At 39.5% G+C, this 20587-nt stretch overlaps 1 protein-coding gene across 6 annotated transcripts in view; it reads right to left on the reverse strand.

Moving 5' to 3' along the window:
* Positions 1–20587, reverse strand: part of map4l (microtubule associated protein 4 like) — a 125261-nt gene that overhangs the window by 16149 nt on the left and 88525 nt on the right. For 4 of the 6 annotated variants that reach the window (XM_042427962.1, XM_042427963.1, XM_042427960.1 and 1 more), the window contains exons 7-12: positions 14066–14433; positions 11453–11644; positions 10357–10471; positions 8469–8528; positions 7947–8203; positions 1322–1378 (exon numbers count right to left, since the gene is read on the reverse strand). In XM_042427962.1, the coding sequence (XP_042283896.1) occupies positions 1322–1378; positions 7947–8203; positions 8469–8528; positions 10357–10471; positions 11453–11644; positions 14066–14433 (1049 nt within the window). The remainder of the gene's footprint in view (positions 1–1321; positions 1379–7946; positions 8204–8468; positions 8529–10356; positions 10472–11452; positions 11645–14065; positions 14434–20587) is intronic. The other 2 variants (XM_042427965.1, XM_042427964.1) reach the window with 2 other exon arrangements.

Consider the following 20587-nt stretch of genomic DNA (forward strand, 5'->3'; position numbering starts at 1 on the left):
TGCTTGACTAGGGGGAAGCACGTACCAACAAGCCATGGAGCCACACATAGCCAGTGAGACTGCAAAACCACAACGTTTCAAAATTCAAGATGTACAACGTCAGCCATGATGTGACTGTAAAGATTTGAAGTGGAGCACATCCACATCTGCAAAATGCATGCAAAGGGTGGTTTTTGTGGTCTTTATTTCCACTGAAATTCATGTCCACTGCTAGTTAAGAGAACATAGCAACACAAACAGTAGTTGCCACTTCAATCAATATTATTTTGTACAAGGATTAACATCATGATGAAAATGTACCTGCTGGGGTGTCTCTGGGGAGAGTGGACGGATATAGAGGTGTAGATGATGATGTTGGTGAAGGATGGCGAAGAGGATGATGTAATTTGGCTGGATGTGTTGAACAGTATATGATGCTCAGTGCATGAAAATGTTAAGGTGTTATGGAAATGAAAATATAAATGATAATAAATATGGAGTTTGATTAAACTGATACACCTATTTGTTGCAGAGTATACAGGAGGCACTTCACATGTACAGGAGCAGAGGGAGGGCTAAGCTGTAACATACATCAGAGCTTAAGTTTGTCATAGTAAAACATTTTTAACTGTATGTACAATATTTCAGAGAGAAGGAAATGATTCCTCACTGACTTCCTATCCACAAACACTGCTAATTGTGTTTGATGTAATGTAGATATGGCTGTGTAACTGACATTACTGGATCAGTTTGGTGACTTTGAATCTTCCCTGTTTCTGGGACAAAAAGCTGAGTCATCGTGCCAATCCATCTCTCATAATGCATTCATAGTTTTGGTCCTTTTTGGCGAGCTCTAAGGCAGGTCATCTAATGATGACATACTGTAATTAAAGTGACTGACTCTGGTGAATCTTGTGAACTGTAGGGAAATTTAAAATGTCACATGTCATGTCTTATTATTACAACTTTTGGTCACAGCGGCTGCTATTCAGATTATATGATATTATATTGACATAAAGCTTGTTTAAAGTAAAGTCTTGTTTACGTTATTTTTTCATTTATTTGGTCAAATGAAAACAGTGAAAGGAAAACTTTCAGTCCGCTTTTAACAAAAATTGACTTTGTAATAAAAGTCATAATGAAATGAGGTAAGTGTAAACTGCAGTGTGGAGTGGTATAAGGAGATATAAACAGAAACTGTTCCCCCTCTGCTTCTTGGTGTAGAGGGATGTGGTGTATCCTGGGTGGATGTAGAATGGGCTGTGTGTGTAGTGAATGCAGAGAGATGGTGGGAGGATGTACTGGTGTGTGAGGTGTGACGGTGTAGATGGCAGGGACTCACTCTGGCCTTGGCCGCAGGGTTGGAGGGGTCTGATGTCTTGTTCGGGGTGGAGGAGACCTGGGGAGACAACCACCCCCTGGTAAATACAACCTCCAACCAACCACACGCCACAACACATGGGGTGAAAGAGCGGGTGGAGGGGTGGGCACATGGGAACTAGTCAAATGGAGGGGGCCTGGATATGTGTGTTAGCACCTGGACTAATAAATCAAACAGAAACTTCATACTCCAATCCACTGACAGAATGTGGATGTTTATCATTTTAAATCATGACATCAAGAAGCACTGGCGTTAGAAAGTGTAGTAAGAATTAATTATGGGCCAAACAAATGAGAGGATAATAAACAGATATGTGTGTTAAACTGACAATTAGATCTTCTGTATCAGATGGTTAATGACAATCATTCAAATGGCAGTAAACTGGAGCAGATGGAGCATTTTTCAAAACATAATGAATTACAGTGGATTAGTTCCAATAAAACATATGCCGTGTTAGTGACAAGAGCCAATCAAATATCAGCAGAATAAAGACGTACCCAAAAAACACCAAAACACCAATACAGACACATGAAAAATCAGTTACAAGTAGTTGTACAAGTGAAAAACACCAGTCCGATTCCTAAATACTGAGGATGGAAAAGGTGTTATACCAATCAGCCCCTGGTGAATGGGACACACCGTATTAGAATACACAGACAAACCAATATCACTATCATTGAATGGGTCAGTGCACTTATTGTGATCGCGGGGCACCGATGTGTTTGGCTTCACTCTGACTGACAAAAAGTGACAAAAAGTAGAGGCATGTCTTTGAAAAGGAAGAACAGCAGGAACAGACCTGCAACAACAAAACAAGAGTGAATAGTCCCTAAAAATTGCATTGTCATGCTGATGCCCAGCCAGTGCTGTGTATGTCAGTCTGCTCTACCAGTATGACCAGGTAGAATAAGGTGAATGGAATATGAATAGATGTGATAGAGAAGAAATAAGATTTAAAAATTCACAGGTTTCAGACTATAGAATTCTGTTGTTATTTTTTGTTGGTTCTTTTTTACATCTGCACATCTAGCAAATGTTTACATCAATATAAAAAGCAGAAATGAAGCAGCTTCAGACTAACAGGAAGATATGCCTAATGCAAAACAATACACATTAACTTTGTATGTCTTGTGAGAGAAACATGAAAACATAAAAACACATGGAGAGGTATGGCAGGAAAAAAAATGCACCCAAGAAAAAAAGCAAAGCAAAGAGAATGCAAGAAAGGTGAAAATAGAAGCATATTTATTCAGAAAATACACTTTCTTTCTGCCAAGAGTTAGATGAGAAAATCAATACCACTCATGTTTTATGCTAAATATGAAGCTAGAGCTGAGATATAGTTAGCTTAGCATTAAGACTAGAAACTGGCTAAAACAGCTAGATCCCATATTCTCATATAACTATACCAACAGTATTGCTAAAACTGACATATTAATATTAATAGATGAGAAGATTGATACTACTCATGTCTGTACACTAAATAGTGAAGCTAGATTCAGGAGATGACTCACTTAGCCTAGCATAAGTACTGGAAGCAGAGGGACCGCTAGTCTGGCTCACTCAAATGTTCAAAATCATCATCAAAAAGAACAAGATATGTGTTCATTAGTGAGCTTTATAGGTGTTGGTGGGCATAATTTTGAACGCTGAAGTGAACGCTCTGTAAATACAATGTCAGTAGTGGATTTTCTCCGGTCTGTAGCTTCATAATAAATGTACAGACATGAGTGGTATCAATCTTCTCATCTAACTCTTGGTAAGGAAGTGAATAAGTGTATTTCTCCAAATGTGGAGATATTCCTTTAAATACATACAATGATCCTTGTATGTGCTATTTATAAAAACTTCTGTAGTTAGCATTAAAGCAGTGTTAATCTGAGGTTGTATAATTATGGTTTTGTAAAAGTTTGACTCTGTGACAAACGATGCAGCAGAGATGGAAACAGGATGAACAGGATGAACTGGACTGACTCATTATATTAAATGGCAGGGCAGACGGAGATCAGGCGTTTGTGATTCAAAGCGACAATACAAACATTTCCCCAAGACGGGCTGTCGCAAACATTGAAGGGACATATACAACACAACCAGGTGTCTGAGCCATGCCAGTCCATGACCTGATGGACTAAAGATAGCATGTATGCACAGGAACAATTGTTGTTGTTTGGTAAAAGTCACTGCGTGTGTGTGTGTGTGAATGTTACAACAGGTGGAAAGTGGCACTAAGTTACTTGTATAGGATAAACCCAGGAATATAAGGAGAAGCTAAATTCTTTCAGAAACATGATGTTTGAGTCTAACAGAACATATCTGTGTGCATAAAGAGCACGCAGACCAAATGACCTCTTACCTTAAGGCAATAAGGATGTCAGGGAAACACTGAACAGGACTAAATACCCAGCTTCTTCCCAACAGTCACAGAGGAAAAGGGACAGTTTTTGGAATTTAACAACTTTGTTCTCTTCCAGATACAACCAGACTGCACGGGCGGAGTTCCCTTCAACCCACAGACAACCTGGATGAACTATCCCCCACCCACTCCCTTCTCTAGGTTCACAAAATGTATGGACACGCCGCATTCCTTCTTGAGTCTCTCTGAGTCTCTAAGTCCCTCTCTCTTCCTCTACACTTTCTACTCACAATTAGTGTCTGAATTGGTCAGGAATGTCACTATAAAGAGTAAAAATACATATCTCAATTTGTCTAACCAATGTTAACCTCTATTGTGTTTTAGAACAATTTAATTAGTTTGATATTATGCTACATTCTGTCTCATTCTACATACTGGCTTGGCTTTTTATTTTGGGCTTTTTCTTTTTCTTGCTTGCTGACAGCTGCTGCGGTGTCTTCTGTGTTCTTTTTCTTGATGCCTTGTCAGACGTTATGGCCTGTGTAGCATTTCGGGCATTGTCTGTTTCATTTTTTCCCTGAGAGATGCAATCTCCAGAAAAGAGGAACTCTCAACTAAAAAGCAGAAGACTGCAAAGATGTCTAAGCTACAAGCCAAGCCACGCCATTTTCCATCTGAATAATCTATTATTTTTGTAATCTGCTATTTTTTGCGCATAGTTCTAATCTTTTTTTTTTTTTTTTTAACTTTTCCAAGGATCCTTTTTGTATCTAGAACTCCAGCTTCAACTCTAAAGACTACAACTACATGCACCAAGAGCGAAAGCACACAACCCTCCCCGAGGCTCCCCGGGCGCCACTCAACCTGCAGCTTTTAACATCTGGCTGTGGCCTCAACCCCCCCCCCCCCCCCCCCCAGTTTGAGTGTTTTTATTGGTTTTAGTTATTTACTCCTCAGTGCGCCTTTGACTCATTTTTGACAACCCTCGTCATTCATTCATTCTGTCAGCAATAACATGTTAATCTTATTTGCACATTCACTCACATATTCATTCAATCATTCATTGTGTATGTGTATGTGTATGTAGTTCCCTATTCATCCTTATACCTTGGTAGTTAAATAAATATCTTGATTTATAGTCAAGTTGTTGTATCTGTGTATTCCTTTTTATCAGAGATGAAGGTCACTGTATTCAGAATTCACAACTTTTCCTCCTAATTAATTAATTAATTAATTAATTATTAATTAGTTAATTAATAAAGGGGGGGGGGGCCCTGTCTTAACGAGTGCTTATTATTAATTTCCAAGTGTGATGTATTAACCCTTACATGCTGGAAGACAGGTCCACCTTTCAGGATGGTGGGGAGAGTAAGAAACAATGCACATGGCAGCATTTCACACTGATCAGCAATTAATAGACAAAGAAAGGGATACAACAAAGTGGAGGGCAGATTGGAGATTAAAAGGTAGATGGCAGATCTAAGAATGAATAATGAAACACAAAGACATAAATAGATGGAGTAGTAGCCTTCTCTCCAATATCTGCAGTGCAGAGGTGAGATGTTTCTGAGTCCTATATGTGGGTGTTATAGTTCTGTTCACAGTCTGACTTTATATATTGGTTGATCTGTCTTTGTTTTCACTCTGGTCTGAACTGGCACAGCATATACTCTCTCTCAGTGATAAAGAGGACCGTGTGTGTTTTAAATGTGCTCTGGGTCACAAATTGTTTGTGATAACTGCATTTGCCATTTGTGTTTCTTTGTGTAGTGCTTGTGCTTGGTATTGTTTTATCCTCTGAGTCCAAGGTTTTCTTCAGTTTTATCTCTGCCTTGCTTTGGTTTTATTCTTGTGAGTTGGTAACCTCTTGTGTCCCTCATGCATGCCTGTAGCTCTGCCCAGCCTGTTTTCCTCTGCTCACCAGCCTTGTGTCAGCCTGCCACACCCTCCTAATCACTTTGTTACCCGATCATCATGTTCCCTCCTTATTCTGGTCCCTGCTCACCCCAGCTGTGCCTTGTTTTGCGATTAGTCCCTTGTGCATATATATATATACTTGTCTGTTCTCTTAGTTGTTTGTCAGGTCATTGTCTATGTTTCCGGTGTTTGAGCTCGTCTTGGTCTCTTGTTTCATGCCAGCCTGTTACTTGACTGCTGAACTCAAAGTAAAGATCTTAAATCAGTAATTCTGCCTCAGTCTCTGCATTAGAGTGCACCTGCTCTGCTACCTGTGACAGTGGGATATCACACATATCTGTCAAATGAGGTGCAGAATTGTGTGTTAACCACCTGACTGTTTTTTCACAACATTCTAATTGTTGGGAAAGTGGTGTCGTATTCCCCCCTCTTCTTGAAATAATTGCTCTTGAACTAATACTAATTTGTTGTTAACAGTGTACAGAATGTCCTCCCCTCTTCACACTACAAGCACTGTGTTGCTTTACACAGCAAAGACATGAGTATAAGATGCTCACAACACTTCGGTACAGCATTGCAAATGTGACTGAATCCAGTGTGTTCAAGACAGACTCCAAGACAGAGCGTGTAGTGATCTTCTGTTGGTTTTAGTGATCAGTTACAGACCAAGACATTGCTTTAGAGCTTTGTTAGGATTTAAGGAACATGTTTACAAAGCTCCACAAAATTGACTTCCACACCAATCAGCCCTTCTTCAAGGCAATGATTTACTACGGATATCTCTTTTATTGCAAGTAGGTGAATTAGGTGCTCGATTGAATTAGGTGCCGGATTGTCTTTTGGGAGATCAAGACTACATCAACACCGAAGTTTTTGATAACGTTTTCCAGAATGAATCTGAAAACACCAGCCTCATGTTTTAAGTGTATATGGGGAAAAAACAGAGCTTTTGAAGATAATAATGTAAACCTGATCAGACTCAGGGTGGGGCGGTCTGACACTAAAACTTATTTATGAATATTTTGTCAGATGATTTGGTGATCATAAAAGAGTGATTAACTTCAGCAGCAAAGAAATTAAAAACTGGCTATAGTACTTTTTAGAAAACTAGCAAGCTGCTGTTCATTATAGAGTGCGGCTTGGACCGCATATTTCTGTCCAAATCCGACCCAAGTCTGACACAATTAATGTAAACTGAAGCAAAGAGTTTGTGTTTCCCTGTCACGCAATTGTTGTTACAATGTTACAGCTTACCTGTTACCCTGATTACACAATACATGTGTGGGCACCTTGTACATGAATGTCAAAAGGCATTGTTTTATAATGGCTATAGGTAGGTTGTTTTAACTTGAAGAACTTAAGGCACCATGTCAAGTAGGTGGGCCCAGCCAACGTGACCGAACCTAACCCAAACTATGGATGTCAACGGTTAACTGTGAATTGGTTAACCATCAGTTACACATGTCGGACTATACGTTAATTTTCATGCTTCCAAGAGCCTGGTAGGAGAGTGTGTGAGTATGTAACTATACTATGATGTATAGTTAGTTAGTAACAGTAGTTTTCAAAAAAACAGTTGTTGGAAAAGCGTGGGTCATTTTATAATGAGGGTTGCCTTATATTTGGGCCAATATAGTACCTGTATCACATTAAGAACAAGCACTGCATGGCTGCCATGTCTGAGGATGGCTCACATTTGCAGCCAAAGATCATGTGGCTGTACCTGGGGGGAAAATGTGATGTGCGCCAGTCCAAGGCCATCACTCGGTTGGTGTACAGAATGATTGAGACAGATATGCTGCTGATCAGTGTGTTAGAGGACGAGGGATTAAAAGAGCTTGTGCAGTACCTGACACCCAAGAATGTCATACCACTGCTACTGTGACTAAACACAATGAAAAACACTTTGAGGAGAAGAAGGATGAGCTAAAAGTCAAGCTAGCAAGGGCAGACAAGCTAGCTCTGACCACCTACTGCTGGACAGCTCTCACAAACGAAAACTAAATCACAGCTTTTTTCAAAATGAATGGTCCTGTTGGGCTTGGGTTGAGTATCCACCCTTTAATTCATTAAAGAAGTACAACACAGTGTTAACTTTTCAAGGACAGACTGAGTATCATTCATTCTGACAGCCATTTTGGTCCCAGTGTAGAGGAAGCCTTTTGAGTAAGACATGTTATTAATGAATAACAAACAAATAACAAACTAACAAGTGTCAAATCTTTAGCTGATACAAGAAAATCATTCTCTGGGTTGAAAGTTACACCACTGTTCTGAATAATTAAATAAATCATAGACGTTGCTCACTTGTCCTACCTTTCCTCCACCAGGCTGGTACTTGATGTTGTCAATGGATCCGATCTTGGAGCGGACGTTCTTCAGATCCGGTGTTGGTGCATTGATAGGCCGGGGGGTTCGAGGAGCACGGGGCACTGGTGGCTTCTTCTCCAGTGCGGTCTGCTTGGGCACAGGGGGTTTGGTGATAACCCGGCGGCGGTGACTGGTAGCAGCTTCACCATTGGTGGAGGCAGCCGGGGTAGCAGGAGTGGTGGTGGAGGCTGGACGAGGACGAGCTACAGAGAAACAGTAACAAAAATTGTTACTGGTCATTTTTATGAAATATGAGCTCAAGGAGATATAGATATAATGGTTCACAATGTTTTTATGTGTGACCACGCTATTTAATCATAAATGAGCTGAAATCAAGTAAACCAGCTATGTCTAGTAAAGAGGAAAGAAGAGTCACTTGTCTAGTGACATTTGTAGAATTCCAGGAGAACAACATTAAAATGATTGAAGTATTGTCACATAACTTAGTGTTTTCTTATACTTTCTTACCTGTAGGTTTGGGCTTCTTGGCCTCTCCTGTCTTGCTCTCAGGCTTGTCATTCTTGCTCGCTGTAGAGGTAAACACAGCCTTAACAACACTAATTTGAAACAAAAATATAAATAATGAGATTCTAATTAATTCACAGAGTGTTTTAATAAAAAAAAAAGAAAGAAAAAGAAGATATGTAAGTGGTTTGGCACAGTGAGAGTCACACAGTTTTGATTTTCTATCATTAAGATATTTCAAATTAAGGTGTACTTGAATCAAAATGTCTTATTTTGAGTTTATCACCATCTGAGCTCACTCTAGAAATAGACAGATACCTATACATGATAACTGCAGCTATGAGGCAGATAATGAGGAGCTGGTTAAAACATACTCCATCTTCATTTAAAAACTGTAAGTCAAAAGTAAATTAAATTTTAGAAATGGAAAGAATAACCTATAGAATCAAAAATCAAGAACTGAGATATTTGAGATGGTGGAGTAAGTGGATTTAATATGAGGCCCACAACTAAACAAGATAGAGGAGTTTATTATTGAAGGAGGCAGATGAAGTATAACAGATTCAGCTGTAATCAATTCAATATTAAACAGATGGCCTTACTTAATATAAATGGTCAATTTTTTGTATTTCCCTTCTTTACATACTATTATAGTTTTTCTCCTTCCATTTTTGTTTATCCAATTTTCCTTCTTTCCTTCCTTTCTCCTTTACAGAAAAATATATATATATATATATATATATATATATATATATATATATATATACACACTTCATAACTACAGAACTGGTTGTAGATGGCTGACAACTGTAAAAAGTCCTGCAGTTGACTGCTCATATCAAGTCTTCTCAATTGCTCAGTTGTATGGAAACACTGTGGACTGGTGACTTGAGGATCTTGCTTGCTGAGTCATTCCACCAACTATTAAGGTGAGGCAGTAAGTCAGTCTGTCATGTTGATGATAAAACTGAGCAGCATATATTACTGCCACCCTGTGGCAGAGGCATTGAAGTCAGTGTAAAGGAAAATCTGAGATTTCTTTTGAAACACATTATACATCTTAGAAAATAATTGCTGAAAACATGTGAAAAGACTGAACTATGTAGTTCTGGGTTACTAGCATGAGCGTTGTTAACTCAGAGGTTGTTCAGTTAAGCCCTGCTTTCAGCGACTTCAGCAGACACACCGCCAGCGTTTCAGAGCAGAGAATACTGCTTATTTTTCCACAATTTTTAAACCTAAATTTATATACTTGGCAATTTTTTTAATCATTCAAATTTAGCTGGGAGGTTAATAACACATTTTTCTGTGGTGTGATAAACTCAGAACACATTTATTATTGCTTTACACAGACCTTTACTTATCTGCTGCCATTGGGTCAATAGCCACAAAACTAATGGAGTTCACTCATGCATCTAAACTGAAATACACAAAATACACACATCTCTGTGAACTGGTTGAATGAATCATATTCTCTGAGGGTGATGAGCTGAAGTGCACAAAAAGCAGAAATTTTTTTTGACTAACACGGCTCAGACTTAGTCATAGCTCCCTCGCTTAGAGAGGTGAGATACTGTTTGTGATGTGCGGATAAAAATACCCATCTGGTGTCTTCAAAAGACAGCCCTTGAAACCGATAAAATGTAACATATGCTAGCAACTCAGTTAGCCTGTTGCCTGGAGTGGTGCCAGTCTACATTCTGAGTCATTTTTCCAGCTACTGTAGAGAGTTCAGGTCCTGTTGTAGAGGTCATGTTGCACTGGCAGCACTATGAACAAGCCAAAGCAGAGTAGAGATGCTGCCTGTGACAGCAGTGTTCATATCACACAATCAGGTGCAGAGGGCAGGCAGACACTGTGTGGTTATGTGTGTGTATGTGTGTGCATTTACCAGCAGTTTTGCTCGCAGCAGTTGCAGAGGAACCATTCTTATTGGCAGTTGAACGGGGAGCAGGAGTAGCCTTTGGCACAGGTGGGCGTTTCTCAGCCGTACCATTTTCTGGAGTCTGGAAAAAAAACCAGAAGAGAGATACAATAAGAGATGTGTGTGTGTGTGTGTGTGTGTGTGTATGTGTGCATGTGTGTGTTTTTCACTGTCTGCATCCAGTGACTGTCTATGTGTAATTCTGCATGTGCAGTAGGAGTGTGTTTGCTGTTGCTGCTGTGTGTATAAAAGCTATATTATCCTGTTCTCCTGTGTATTGGAAGGCCAATCATGTAACCATGAAATAAGCAGAGAATGAAAACAAGGAGAGGAAAGAAGGTGAAGACAGAGGTAAGAAAAAGAGGAGGGGAGGACTGGGAAAGGATTAAGATGTTGTGTAATATTGTCAGATCTAAAAAAAACAGATCTAAAAAGAAAAACAACCTGAGATAGTGATGGTAGAAAGAACATTTGATGTAAGAATTCTTAAAGATCCCATGTTTTCAGACATAAAACACTCTGTCTGATATGGTTTTTCCACAAGAAGTTCAATTACCTTGTTAAATATTCGTAAAATTATACCTCCACCTTCTCTCATATTGAAAAATCCAGAATCTATGAATGTACAAATATTTCTGATGTCAAAACTTTAACTGCTGCCTCCTGCTTCACTGTAAAGTCCATTCTCAGTGTTTGTGCACTGGAGGCTTCAAGTTTCCACATCACACTTGTGTGAATTGCATACTGGACCACAATTAGCTTCCAAATTAGTTGTCACAAATCACGCATATAGGTAAACGCCTTTAACTCAGATTTAAGGTGAGCACAGAGAAACTTTCCACGTTTAACAGATATATGTGAACACAAACTCTGCACATACATCATTCTGCACAGTGAAGCTCAAATATTCAACTGAGGTTACAATAAGCGAAAACACATTTTTGAGTGGAGGGGGACTTTAATGGACCATACAGATATAAGATATATATATATATATATAAAATAAACTAATTATAAAAACTTATCTTAACTTATCTACCTATGTACAGTATAGTATACTCACCTTTGCATCCTTGGCAGTTGCTGTTGGCGGCCGCTTAGTGGCGGTGGGTGTGGGCGCCTTGGGTACAGGGCTTTTTTTATTGGCTGAGGCTGTGGTGGGGGAAGGGCGTTTGGCCAAGGTGGCCTCGCCACTGGTGGAGAGGGTGGATGGGCGGGATTTGGCTGAGTTTGGTTTGGTTGAACCCACGTCAGGCTGGTGATAATGGAATTAAAAGGAGCCACAACAACACAGTAAAAAAGGGAGGAGGCCAAGAAAGAAAGAAAAAGATAAGTTTAGAGGAAAAAAGAAGGGAGTGTGTAAGGAAAAAAAGGAAAAAGGAAGACAGATAAAGAAAGAAAAAAACAGAGATGCAATCAGTGATTGCAATGACAGCGTGATATGGCAGCACAGCCAGCATCATATGACAATCATAAAACATGTCATAAATCATGAAATTAAATTCCAGAGCTCATGAGCAGTAAATTATACAATTATAAGCCTTAAAGGATTTAGCTGATGATTTTCTATATTTTTTCTTATTATCAACAAATCTCATGTGCAGAATCAAACCAACAATGAACTCATCAAGTATTGTGTGTGTATCAAAGCTTGATATATCTTACTCCTCTTTGCCATCGATCTTTGTTGTCCAAAAACTATTAAAAACGCATCAACGAACAAGAAAATTTAACAGTTTTTGGACAACAACGGAGCTCTATGGCACAGAGGCATGCGATATATGAGACTTTGTAAACACGTGCCATACTTGTAAGTAGGATGAGCTCATTGCTGGTTTGGCTCTGCACATGACATTTGTTGACAATAAGAAAATATAGAAAATCACCCACTAAATCCTTTAAATGTGATGAAATGAGCAGCAGTCCAAAAATAGCACATGATATGGAAATCAGGTCTCAGATATTGGACACACTCGTACACAAACACAAAGACATAATACATAATATAGAGACAGAGGGCAATTTAATCCCGCCCACCCCGGAGGGGAAAACAATCCTTTGCTCTCCATTGACTTTGTATTGTGTGAAGGTGGCTCCTTGTCACAGAAAAATGCCTAAAAGCTGCTGTGGTGTGGGATGCACTACCAACAGGTTAAGGAACCCCTAACTAAATTTGTATAAGCTGCCAAACCGACAAACTGAGCATTTAGGAAGGCAAAATAGGATAACAATATGGAGCTGTGTGCCGTTTGGTGGGAGAGACAGACCCTACCTGAACCAAAAACCTCAATTAAAAATAACACACATAACTGGACACATTACTAGTCACAGAGAACACGCAGGTTGAAAGTAAAAACAGAACATATAATAAATGTAAATAATAAAAAGTATGCAATGTCTGTAATTGACATTTAAATCACAGAATAGCTAAAGTGCATTCAGCTGAAATGCTAGCTGTAAAAATAGCTTGAATGGGAAATTATTGTAGGACTATGCGTGTAATTTTCCTGCCTATGTTTACAAACTGTACTCACTATATAAGCTGTGAAAAGTGTCATGTCACCCTGTTATGTAGTTTGTATGTTTGCTATACAGTTGTGCTATCTCTACTATGGACGTCATGTTAGCCCTTGCATTCATGTATTGCATCTTAATGTAACTGGTTTCAGCTTATGCTATAAACTACCTTTTCCTCTCTGGTAGATGTAGGGTGGTAATCCTTTGACATACTGAAATCTAATGTTTTAAGCTAGCTACAGGCATTTTGTTAGCGTTTCAGCCCTTGATCGCATATTAGTTTTCCCCCCCGGTGGGCGTGGTTTTCAGAGTATGATGTGTTGCACTTTGTATCTATGGTCAATGCTAGCAAGCAGGGAGCATGCTAGTGCTAGTCAGTCACAATAGTTCTTGTGGCTACTTTCTCTGTGCTGTACTGTTAACTTCCTCTTGGTATTTTGTTCTGAGGACTGTTCATTATTTCATTTAATAAAAAGTTATTGTAGAGGGGAAAAAAGCTCCCAGAGGTGGCTAGTTTGAGAACTGTCAGTTAACAAACTCACAGTTGATTCAGAGATATATTTTTACCATCGTCTCCTGTCGCATAACTGTCTACAAATCATACCTTTTTTGTGAAGAATTTATCATCTGACAGAGGAGGTTAAATAAAAATGGAGGGTGCAACACAGCTAATGAGCTACAATAGCTTCCACCATTTTGGACTCTGTGCTTGTCTGTTCCCTCAGCCTGGTTTGCTGTTCCTTAACAGCATGAATTTGCATGTCAAAGTTAATCAAAACTGAACTTGACGCAAGAGATTTGCACAGATTTACTCCATTCATGTGACTGGGCCTTGAGACAGACAGACATCAAACACAGGCAGAGACACACACACACATACACATAGGAGGACGACAGAAGCAGCAGAAGCAGCGCACCAACTGTGGTGTTTGTGTGTGAGTGTGTGAACAAGTGTGTCTGTGTGTTTTGCTCGAGGGCACTTTAACAGACTGTTGTTGGACGACCCGGCTGTGGCAGAGTTCACAGCTGTGACCGTTGGGTGACAGGACTGTTTCTGTAACCACTGGACACCCTGCCAGCTTGAGTGTGTGAATCTGTATGCACGAAATGTGTGTTTGGGTATTGTATATGTGTGTGTTGGTGTGTGTGTGAGATTCACCTTGTTCTTGCTGTCAGGGCTTGGCAGGGTCTTGCTGCCATTGCCTGTTGGAGACTTGGCAGTCCCTTTCCCCCCCTTCTCCTCCTTCTCAGCCGGCTTCTTCTCCTCTTCCTTCTTCTCATCTTTGTCGGTCTTCTCCGGCTTGTCCACCTTCTCTGCCTTCTCATTGGCTTTGTTGTTTTTCTCTGCAGTCATCTTCTCTGTCTTTTCCTCGTCTTTGAGAATCTTCTCGGACTTCAGGTCCTTGTCTGGACTGCTGTCCTTCTTCTGCTGCTCCTCTTTCTCTTTCTTGTCAGAGGTGTCCATCTTCTCTGTCTTGCTGGACATGATGTCTGTCTTCTCCTGCTTGTCCTTGTTGTCAGATTTCACTGTGAGAGAAAGAATTTCATTGTGAGTTATAGTCTATTTTACTGAAACCATGCAGGGTAAATCTGAAGGTATATAAAAAACATATTTCATGCAATAAGAAAAAAAGTTAATGTAACAGGTCAGTTAACAGAGGTCCTCTCTTAAAAATGACCTTGACTGTTGAATGTTTGGATTCCTTACATGCTGTTCAATGTTAGAATCAGCATTGCAGTTGGGGCATATACAGTGACATATGACAGAACCTTTGAATGCCTGACAAACATTTAAGCACAAATGTGATCTACCTGCCAGTCAGACCCATGACTCATACTGTGAAAGCTGTCTGACATTTCTGTATACACTGATCCTATATGTAAGGAATATCTTCACAGACATCATCTATCACATCACATTACGTCACACCAGCAGATGATTCTCGGAACATTGGGTAAACAGGCCAACCCTAGTTACAGTATTCCATATGCAAATGCCGACAACGGTGATGCTGTATCTTTAGAAGCCACGGTCACTGCGGTCATATCCAACCATGATAAAAGAGGTGAGCAGACTGTTTTATGACTTCTGTGAATTTGATGATTCCTCTCCTCTCTCTCCTATACTTAGTGCACTGACTTTGTGATGTTTGACTAATTTGTTAATAACAGGAGCGATGGCGGGTGCTAGGAGCAGTTAACATTTGTCATGCTGATCAAAAAATGATGTCAATTTCACAGTTATTAACAGAGTACTCCACAGATTTAACATTCACTCCTGTAATATTGTCTGACTCATGATGGACAGTTTAAAAAGGGACCAAAATCGATGCAGCAGACCCAGAGATATTGAACTTTTTATTTCACAGATTCTTCTTCCTTATGAAAACCTGGCGCCTACATTACCAACAATGCAACTCAACTGCTAACAGTTTGATCAGAGATTGGAGTGTCTTATGCTAGTGGCAGCTAATGTAGCCTGGAGCTGCTAGCCTCTGGCAGAGATGAGGAGCTACAGAGGTTTGGTAACCTCACTGCTTTTAAACTCCACAATCCCAGATTGTTTTCATTTTCAAACTTGTATTCTTCAGATCCAACCGACACTGACTCAAGTGACATCACTTGAGGCAATTTATCAGATTTCAAACTTCTAGCTCCCTCTGGAGACACAAAAGGCTTTACACAACTTTTTTCACATATGCAGTAGTACTTCCCTGCACCTGGAAACACACTTTGATGTGCGATGAATTCTCTGTACAGCTGTGTCACTCTCAGTGTTTTTGTGGTACTTTTTTGTCACAGTTTTTCTGGATCTGGCACAGGAAGATGACATTTCCATTCTTAATCCACATTTTAAAAAAGAAAATAATAATCAGAATTTTTTTTTTCAAATCTGAATTTGAGAAGTATGTGTTGTTTGAGTGCTCACTGTTCTTCATCGTGTGTGTGTGCCAGGATTATAAAAACACCATCCAGAGACATCCATCCTCGTCAGAGGAAACAGTGGGTCAGACTTGGGTTACAGCACCAATGTTGCTAACAGCGTGATTCATGGGATGAGTTCCAGTATGAGAGAGAGAAAGAGAATGAAGAGAAGGCAAGAGGAAAGTATGACAAAGAAAGGTTTGAAAGGTTGATGGGGTTATGGACAGACAGCCTGCTGGGGTATGTGGTGGGAGGTGGGGGAGGCAAAAGCTTGGGGCAGAAAGAGACAGGGGCTCATTGTTGTCACTAAGGCATCTCTTATATAACAGTGACAGTGGACAGGTCTGGTTATGCTCAGCCCTAATGTCCCCTCATTTTCCTCGACGCTGAGGTTTGCTATGTGATAACTGCTCTATCTACTCTGAAAACCAATGCCAATTTGCTGTTGTTGTGCTTTTTCAGCGATCAAGCAGACAACATCTCGCTAGAACTACAGCTGCCGTCAAACAAAATACATTTTGTTACATTACTTTAAACTGTGGCTGCAAACTAGCTCAGCCTGGAGCTCAAATCAGGCACTGGCTAATTCTGGAGAATTCTCACATGAATGGCTCATGTGTGGTCATGCAGGCATAAAAATGCTACAGTATGTTCTGCGCACAGAGTCACTGTCATCAGGGACAGATTTAGTGATTTGGGGGCCCCAGGCAAACTCTGTGTATGAGCCAAACTTTGGAATTAATTAGTTTTTATTGTTCTTATTCATCCTTGTGTACCAGCCTAATAAGCTATGATTAAAATATATGTTTTTATAATATGAAAGGGCTCAATGTTTAAATGTATTTGTAAATTTAAAAAAATAGCATTAAGTAACATGTAATTTAATTTATTTCAGTGGTTAAGAATAATTTCATGCACCCTGGCAAATAAGTACTGCCCCTTTAAGAGAGAGAGTGCCCTCTTGCAACACCTGTAGGCAGTCAATTTAGGTTAATTAGTTCATGCATGATGTAGCTGTGGAATTTATTTTGTTATCCTGAACTTACTGGACCTTACAATAAAATTGTGCATTGTTTCATCATACAAAGACTGGTGTGGATAATTTAAGCCTACAGCAGGGCATGTGTACGCCTCTACACTCTGTCGTGTTTTGTTTTTTCCCTCTCTCTAACTGGGAATGTTGGTGTCGGCCGTAGCAGAAGAAGTACTCAAAACTTTTTTCTTGAGTAAAACTATTCACACCGCATGGTAAAAACACTGCAAAAGTGAAAGTCCTGCATTCTAATTTTCACATAAAAGTGAAGAGTGAAAGAGTGGTATTAGTGGCATAATGTACTTTAAATATACTTAACTTGTGTTCAAGGTGGAGCTTTTAATTCTTATATAATGCTGGATAGTTTAATCAATAATAATGCATCATATTTTAATTGATGTGAATAGATCTGAATCTTCAGTGTATCAAGTAACATTTATCTGTCTGGTAAATATAGTGGTACAATGTTTTCCTCCAAAGTAAAAGTGCTTTGGGGTCCTTTTTTAGCTATTTCAGGGCACAATGAGATTAGGTAGTAACTTAATTCACTATTTTTCATATCTACACATCATAATAATCTATAGCTGTTTGGGGCCATTTTCATTGGGGACCCTAGCCAGTTGCCTACGTTGCCTAATGGTAAAGTCCGCCCCTGACTGTCATTTTTAGTGTGGTTACACTCCTCCATTTCTGTTCTCACTATTTCGTCTAACACTGTTGTTTTGCCTTGCTTTGTCAAGCTGTAATGAAGTCAAATCCTGCCTTGCAACGTTAAGCTGATGTTAATGCAAACTCATCACTAGCTGCAGCTGCTTCACAGAGGCTCTCAGTGTTTCATGCATTTTAATGTCCTTGATTGTGTTATGACCCTGAGGTTCTATGAACATTTTCGATGTATTTTGTGTATGTGCTTTAATTCCCTCTGTGCATGTGTTGTGGTTCTCTCTCTCTCTTCTCTCTGGTGATCCTGCTGTGCTGCCTGTGTGTGATAGGCTGCAAGTGAGCTTGACTGATTGGCTGAGTGAATGATTGGGACTGTGTGAGTGTGTAAGTTGTTCCAGGGAGCTGACTGGTTCCAGCCTCCAAGCTTGCGTTTCAATGGCCGGCTTCCCCCAGCTCCTGCTGACTCTCCTCTCTCCACTTCCAACCATCCTGCCAGCCAACATGTGTCTGTGTGGAATGTTGTAAATAGGTTTGCTAAACTGGGTGGCTGTGGCTCAGGAGGTAGAGCTAATTGTCCACTTATCAGAAGGTTGGTGGTTCAATCCTCAGCTCCTGAAGGCTGTGCCATCGGTGTGTGAGTGTGTGTGTGAATGGGTGAGTGAGTATTAGAAACACTTGGATAAAACGTGCCATATTGCTCCTGATGAGCACGTTGGCACCTCGCATGGCAGCCTTTTCCATCAGTGTATGAATGTGTGAATGTTGGCATGTGTTGTGAAGTGCTTTGAGTGATTGGTAGACTAGAAAAGCTCTATATAAATGCAGTCAATTTACCATTAAACTGATATAATAGCCCAGGTTCGGTAGGGGTGTCGGTAGCAGTAACTCAAAGGTAACGATGTGTCAGCCAAGGCAGGGAAAAAGAAGATGGCTAAGGAGGCAAACATAGATGTAAAGAACGAAGGTTTCAAAATCTTCCAAGTTCTATTGTTTCTAATTATTTATTTATTAGGCCTCAAGGAAACAAATGACATTTTGGTGAGAAACACTAAATATAAACATAACATTGTTTATATTTACAAAGCTCCATAGGGTACGTTAAATAATAATTATGGATTATTACAACTTGAGTTTGGCCATCTTTCCTTCATTAATAGTAACATTGTAAAGCATGAAAGTTCAGTTTTTGAACTCTGAAATAGTAGCTTGACATCACAGTCTTAATAGTAAAACCTTTAGTTAAGATTGTTTTCTCAAAATAACATTGTGCTTTCCAGTTGCTGAGATCCCAAAATGTGGAGACATTGCTAAAAAGTACACCGATGAGTCAAGAAACACAAGCAGTCAGACAATCAGAAATGGCCCACGGTTAGCCAAACTTCTTAGGAAGAGAAAAATACAAGTGAACGGTGAAAGTGACCTTTGTAAACTTCCATTACATTTTACAGACAACTGTCTGGTTCAGCATTGACCTTACTGTGCAGTGAGGGACTTTTACTGACATTTCTGGTGTGCTCGCTTTTGGTTTTACCTCCAAATAAAGTGGTTTATGATCTGGATAAACTATGTGTTTGATTACAACCTGTTTGATTGTCTCACTGCTTGTGTTTTTATGATGTCATCGTGTTCCCAGAGCTCAGCAATTAAGTATAATCTTATCTTAACCAATACGCATGGCAACATGATACATGTACAGTGTGAATCTACCTCAGTGAAACCTTTGGAAACTCACTAAACAATAACGTTCAACAACATGGATCTCACACGGGAAAACTGAATGAATCGTCTGAAAGTAACACATAGACTTCAAAACTGTTCACAAAATTTTGAAGAAAAATTACATTTGACTATTTGAATTTGGCTTTAATATTATGTGTAATCTAATTGTAGCCTTAACACAAACCTGTGGGTTTATTACTCATGTTCATGGCTGTATCACTCCACCCTGCACACCACACCAGCAATATGACTCATCCAACATGAAACTGCTGGCTGAGGACAGAGGATCCATCTAATACCACGCTACAATACACAGCTGCTGGCAACCAGCTGTGTGTTGGTGTGTATGTGTTGTCACACAGAGAGAAAGTTGGCTGCTACGTAAATCAGAGCATGACTAACATACACAGACATGGAGCTGGTGCAAGGATACTTGGCTGCAGGCTGCGTCGCTCAACACACACACACACACACTTTCACTCTTTCTGTCTCACACAGACACACACACACACGTAAACCCAGTTTGAGTAATGACCACCATAGCTCCTTTTTGCTAGCATGATAGCTATTAAGCTACCACACTGACAGACAGGGCAATCAATAGATAGATAGATAGAGACTATAATAATCTGCATGACTTTGCACAGTCATGCAGTACAAAATGATTTTATGCTCAATGACATTCCAACAGCGTGAGAGGAATACTTTAAGCTTTATTTATCTAACAATGATGATATTAAATTTTTACTTGTTGTGTTTTCATTCACTAGTTATTTTTGTTTTCATTATTACCATGACAATTACAGTAAGCTTTGTAATAGCAATAATGAAGCTTTACATTTGTATTGTGCTTTTTCTAATACAATTATGATAAGTATGCTACCAGGAAAAGAATAAATTAAACAATAAAAGCCCAATGCAAATAAAAACAGGCAATGAGATCATAGAACAAGGAGGATAAAAGTAAAACTTTAGGTAAATCAACAGGAGACAAAAATGACCTAATTCCTGGGATTTTTTTAGTCTAAAAGAAAAAAAAATCATGACTGGAAAACAGAGATCGGTATAAAAAATGACACCAAGTCTTGTCGATATTTTTTTGTTAAAGGCGTTGAAATCTATCTCTAAATCTATTTTTCTCAACCAGCTTCTTACTGTGAGCGAAAAGGTCTTACATCAACACACAATTTTCTGCCAAAGTAAGTGTTTTGGTTATTTAACATGAAAGATTTTTGTATTTGTGTTTTTGTTTGAGCTCTTCTCACCTCCACCTTGGAGTGGGCAGGGCTCAATTTGAAAAAGGTGATGCTACGTACCTCTGTGCATCAACCGGGATGCAAA

Source organism: Thunnus maccoyii, chromosome 12 (genome assembly GCF_910596095.1).
Source record: "Thunnus maccoyii chromosome 12, fThuMac1.1, whole genome shotgun sequence".
Taxonomy (NCBI): Eukaryota; Metazoa; Chordata; class Actinopteri; order Scombriformes; family Scombridae; genus Thunnus; species Thunnus maccoyii.